Here is a 6000-nt window from a genome sequence, read left to right as displayed (position 1 = left end):
TGTGAGTTTGTGAGTGTGCCTGCAGGGCTGAGTACTGTGTAATCTGGGTGTGCACGTGGCTGCCACCTCCATCTATCTCCCCAGAGAAGAGCCGTGCATCCCGGGCTTCTCTTCCCTGGCATGCATGTCCTTCGGCTGCTCCCAGTTCAGAGTCCACTTTTGCACTCCCCCGGGATAGCCACATGCATGCACACAGCGATAAGCACCCTTTCTTTGAGAGCAGGCAAGCTCAGCGCCGCCACCGATCCAGGGACAAGGACAAGCCTTCAGCACCCTGGCTTCTTGAGGTGCAGAATACAGGGTTCGGACAGGGCCTAGAAGTACCCGCAAGGGGAAAGAGGTGGCGAAAGGAGAGTGGACAAAGGCAAAGCGAGGACACGCTGTAGGTGTACGTCGCTGCTGGGGTGGGGGGGGGCCGGGGGGTCTGGAAGAGGGTCCCACCCCGACCACGCCCCTCCCGCGAGGGATGCCAATGGGCCAGGCGGTCCTCCAACAGGTCTTCCTGAGGGGGTGAGGGCGGGCAGGGGGTCGGGAGCAAGGACTGGTGGCCCAAACCGGAGCCCACAGCCGCAGCTGGGACCCCCTCCCCCTGCCACCTTCCCTCCACGCGCCGGGGCCAGGCGGGCTGTGATTGGCTGCAGGGATCGGCGTGCTAGCCAAGCTCCAGGCGGGAGCCGAGCGGGGGTGAGGGTGGGAGGCGCCCAGGCGGCTCCGCAAGCCCCTCCCGAGCCAGGGCGCCCTGCGCGGTGCGCGCTGCGGGGTTGCTGCGCGGGACTCCGTCTTCGGGCAGGTGCCGAGGGCGCAGAGCAGCGCAGGAGAGGCTGGCAGCGAGTCCTGCGGGGAGAGCGACGCTGCCCTTCCCGCTGCCACTGCTGCGGCTGCCACTGAGCCGGCGTCCCAGCCGGGTGGCAGGCGGGGGCTCGCGACTAGGAGCGCCGATGGAGCACACGCACGCCCACCTCGTGGCCAACAGCACCCTGTCCTGGTCCCCCGGCTCGTCCTGCGGCTTGGGCTTCGTGCCTGTGGTCTACTACAGCTTCTTGCTGTGCCTCGGTTTACCAGGTGAGCGGTGTGCGGGGGAGTGGGAGGGAAGCCAAGAATCCAGATTGCAGGACGGAAGGCCCTCGCTGACAGGCACCTCCCCACCACCACCACCCCATGGAAAAAGTTTAAGGCTTAGGGGAGCTGTGGATATTTCCCGATAGGATGAGGTGAGGTGGGGTGGGCAGAAGTTGCTGTGGACTGGTTAGGACGTGTGTGTGTGTGTGTGTGTGTGTGTGTGTGTGTGTGTGTGTGTGTGTGTGTGTGTGTGTGTGTTTTCTGGGTGCCCACGGCAGGCGATGGGCTCACTGTGAGTGTGGCTTGATATGAGTGCGCTCTTGGATTCCAGTATGTTGGGTTGTGTTCCTGCGTGTCAGAGGGTGTTGGCATCTGCCAGGGCGCAGGGGGCAAGGCCGGGTAGGTGACCTGACTACACGTTTAGGGAGGTCTGTGGGGTCGGCACTGCATTGATCTGGCCACCCCCAGCTAAACCCTGCCCCACTGTGTGCCCCTGTCTGGTCCCAGGTGAAGTTGGAGCCCCCTTGCGCTAGGCACTCCTGTTCTGAGGTTGCTCCCAGCCAGATACATGCTGCTGCCGCCCCACCAGGTGCGAGGGAGTCAAAGGAGTGATTCTGTGCAGACACACAGGCCCCCACCTTAAGGGTCACAGTCTCCTGAGGACATTCTTCCCCCCTGACTTTGTCTGGTCCACCTGCCCTAGACTGAGAGCTGCTGGTGGTCCCACATCTTCAAGCCTCTCCAAAGTGTGGCTGAGACTTAGGCAGAATTCCTGAGCTGCTTGAGTGTGTGTGTGTGTGTGTGTGTGTGTGTGTGTGTGTGTGTGTGTGTGTGTAAGAGAGAGACTGACAGGCAAGCAGGCAGACAATGGGAAGGTTGTCCCTGGAGGCCCCTTCCAGAGAGTCGCTGAGCTCTTCCAATGCCATAAAGACTCTCAGGACGCTTCCCAAGCTGTCTGATGGGCCCTGTCCTCTGGCAATTGGCAGGCATGAGAGAAAGGTACAGCCTAGAATCATAGCATCTTCTAGCCCTTCGGCTGCTAGTCTGAGAACCCTAGAATTCCGGGACCCTGAGAATGCAAGAGCTGAGTAAACCCTGCTGAGGTTTTCATTTCTAAAGCCTTCATGGGGGGTGGGGGTGGTCATTAGGTTGTTGAAATAATCCCACCACCACCCCCAGTTTGGCAGGTAGCAGAAAGCAGAAGTTTACTCGTGTGTGCGCCTCCCTCCGCGGAGTGATGAGGCTTTCACTACTGACTAATCGCTCTGGCTGCCCTGGGAGGGAAGCTCAACTCTGATTCGCCCTGCTGGGGCAGCAGCGCTCATCCTGTAATTACCTCAAGCTAGATTGATTTCGGTTTAGCTTGCACCTCCCTTCCCCCAGCTTCCCCTTCCAACCTCTTTCCAGAGCTGGCTGCGGGGGAACGAGTTTGAAGAAGGTTGATGAACCAGTGAAGTGACGGGCCCCTTTCTCCTTCTGCTCTCAGATCAGAAAGTATCTGACCCCCACCCTTTCCTCTCCATACTCACTACTCAGGATGGAGCCACAAACCCACCCACGCCCCAATTTGTTCCTGGAAACTCTTAGGAATCAGGGACTCTTAGGTCAACCAGGGAAGGTTGACCTTACAAAGGTCCACAGCAGGGACAGGAGGACGGAGGAGAATGAGGGCGAGTTCAGATCTTCAAAGACCTCAAGGCAGAATTCAAGGTGCTCCAGATCTTCACGGCCTACCTCCTGGGCCAGATGGCACCTCCTTGACCGACCTCCTTGGCACCTACTGGATACTAGACACTGTTCCAAACACAGGTTCATGTAGGTTGAGCCTGGGCTGCGGACTTAGAAGAAATCAAAGCCTGTAAACAATGAGTTGACATCGATTTGGGCACTGAATCAGACCATGGAGCCATCATAAATGACAGGGAGGCCCGGGGCTGGAACTCTGAGGGTGTGAGATGTGTTTATTCATTGAACTGATCGTTATGGACACCTACATATGTCTCAGAGCTCTGATGATGAAAACAAGTTTTGCTCCACTAAGGAGCCCTGGCGGCATAGTGATTACATGTCAGGCTGCTAACCCCAAGGTCAGCAGTTCTAAATGACCAACTGATTCATGGGCAGAAGATGAGGCTTTCTACTCCTGTCAAGATTTACAGTCTTGGAAACTCATAGAAATAGTTCTACTCTGAACTATAGATTCCCTGTGAGCTGGTACAGACTCGATGGCAGTGAGTTCGGTTTGGAAGAAATCTGGTGACGCAGGGATACGAGCTCAGTTATGCACCAAATGGTTGGTAGTTAAGCCCACCATTCTGCAGTTCCTTTTCCAGAACTGTGATCAGCTTCTGTACAAGACTGCCGCCTAGGAAACCCCATGAGATGGCTCTGCTCTGTCGTAGAAGGTTGCTAGGAGTAGTAATTAACTCAGTGGTGCATAATAACATCCAAACCAAAAGGTGGGCAGTTCAAACCTACCCAAGACCTGGCAACCTACTTCTAAAAGATCACTGCCATTGAGAACCCTATGGACTCCAGTCTTCCTTCAAAGCACCTGGGATGCCATGTTGGAATTGAGTCACCAGCCATGAGTTTGGTTGTTTTGTTCTGTTTGCACTCTATTTCAAAAGCTAGGGCAGGGCCAATGGGATGCAAACACCTGCTAAGATTCAGTCCCCTGGCAGAAGGAGCTTACAAGCAGAAATGCCAAGAATGCGGGAGAAGAATGACTAGGGAGGCCAGCCTCGTATAAAAGTGATAGGCGGACAAGCGTCTTGTGAATGGCTTACGAGGTGGTCTAAAGGCGAAATCTGATCATCTGCATAAAACCATAGGGAAGGCCTGGCTGTGCTGGTGATTTAGAACCGACTCTAGAACCAGGCAGAACTGGACGGGCCTTTCATGTCTCTGTACCTCCGTTTTCACATCTGTTCAATGGACACTGAGAGAGTAGCTACCCCTGGCCTGGTGGTGAGAAGTCAAGATGCGGATGGAGATGATGGTGCAAGCTGGCACTCAGCTCAGTGCCTGGCACACCACCTGCTGGTCAGGGCTGCAGCACTGCAGTTGAGGTTCTGGGGAAATTAGTTGGGCTTTGAGGAGGTGGGTTTCTCAGGCCCCAAGTCAGCCAGCCAGAGAGGGACCTGGGAAGTGCTGTTAAGAAAAGCACTTTTCTCCGCCTGCCCATTTGTCCTCTAACTGCGCTCACCCTGTATTGCCTGCCCTGCCTCCCAGCACCAGTAATTAGCAAATGCTCATTACTCTGCCCCTCACAGGGAGGCACAGCTATGTTGGGTGTGAAGTCACAGACCGCAAGACTTCATAATATTGTTGAAAATCGAGATCTTAATTGAATCACGGTTCCCAGCAGCGGACTCACCCAAAGTTTCCCAAATTCTCCCAGAGGCAGTCGGAGATGAGGGTGGGAACTGAGATGTGGGTGGGAACTGAGGGGTGTGGGTGGGAAGTGGCTGAGTGTTCCAAGTGGGGATCCTGTAACTAGGAAAAGCAGCAGATCTCTTGGACCACCTTCAGTCTCCAGGTAGGCAGCAAGGGCTGGAGAAAGTCCAGGGTCCTGACCCTCTGCCTGGAGGAATGTCCCAGGACGTGTCTAGGCTGTCTGCTGTGGGATCCAGGGCACCCTACTAAGAAGGATGGGTAGAGCTCTGCTGGCCCCAATGTTCCTTTCTGTAAAACGGGGGTGACAACAGGGCCTACACCCAGAGGCTGTGGTGGCTTGTGAGTGCCTGTCCCATCTTGGACTCTTGGTGACCCCACACACAGTGGAACAAAATGCTCCGGTCCCTGTGCACCCACAGTCAGTTATGGATTGGATCATTGTGATGGATAGTGCTTTAAGTGTCTGATGTTTGCCAGCCCTTTCTTCCTTAGTCATCTTAATGTAGCACCGTGGTTCTCAACCTTCCTCATGCCATGACCCTTTAATACGATTCCTCATGTTGTGGTGACCCTCCAACCATAAAATTATTTCTATTGCTACTTCATCACTGCAATTTTGCTACTGTTATGAATCGGGTGACCCCTGTGAAAGGGTCGTTTGACCCCCAAAGAGGTCAAGACCCACAGATTGAGAGCCGTTGGTCTAGAAGCTCTGCTGAAACCTATTCAGTCTGAGAGCAACGCACAAACCTCTGCTGACAGAGGGATGGTGGCTATACATGCGGTACCATGACTGGGAACCAAACACCTCTCTCCAACATGGAAAGCAAGAAGTCTACCACTAATCCCCCCACCTCCCAAAACCACTGCTGTTGAGTTGATTCTGATTCCCAACAACCTTACAGAGTGGAGTAGAACTTCCCTATCATGTCCTTTCCAAGGCTAGAACTCTCTACAGAAGAAGGCTGCCACATCTTTCTCCTGTGGAGCAGCTGATGGGTTTGAACCTATGAACATTTGATTAGTAGGTGAGCAATTTAAGTTCTGTGCCACTAGAGGTCCTTAACAAAACACTAATAAACCTTAAATATAAACATAACTATATAGGTATATATGTATATAAAAACCCCTTTATCATAGAGACTATTTTGATTCATAGGAATAGACCGCCTCATCCTACAGAGCAGCTGGTGGTTTTGAACCACCAACTTTGCATCCCAATGCCTAATGCACAGCATCACCAGGGCTCTCGAATCACAGAGGGCCATGCATACTAAATAAGATAACCAATGTGAAATGGCTTAGCACGGTCCTGGCCCAACGTGAGCATTTACTACTTAGTGCCTTCTTAGCACCTAACCTTTTCCCTTGAACTTGACCCCCACTGAAGCCCTGTGTCCTGTGCATGTCCCTGACCCCATTTGACAGCTGAGTGAACCAAGATCTATGTAAGGGAAGCAAATTGCTACAGGCCCACAACCAGTGCAATGCACAAAGCCTGTCCTCTCCATTGCATCATGTTGCTGGGAAGTTCATGCATCA

At 53.9% G+C, this 6000-nt stretch overlaps 1 protein-coding gene across 1 annotated transcript in view; it reads left to right on the top strand.

Moving 5' to 3' along the window:
* The first annotated feature begins 938 nt into the window (after positions 1-938).
* GPR139 (G protein-coupled receptor 139) overlaps positions 939-6000 on the top strand; it is a 50002-nt gene continuing 44940 nt past the window's right edge. Inside the window, exon 1 of the mRNA XM_075528728.1 lies at positions 939-1062. Coding sequence (XP_075384843.1) covers positions 939-1062 — 124 coding nt within the window. The remainder of the gene's footprint in view (positions 1063-6000) is intronic.

This window comes from Tenrec ecaudatus, chromosome 12 (assembly GCF_050624435.1).
Source record: "Tenrec ecaudatus isolate mTenEca1 chromosome 12, mTenEca1.hap1, whole genome shotgun sequence".
NCBI lineage: Eukaryota > Metazoa > Chordata > Mammalia > Afrosoricida > Tenrecidae > Tenrec > Tenrec ecaudatus.
Note: the sequence above shows the minus strand (reverse complement) of the source record. Positions and strands in the feature narration are given on the sequence as shown.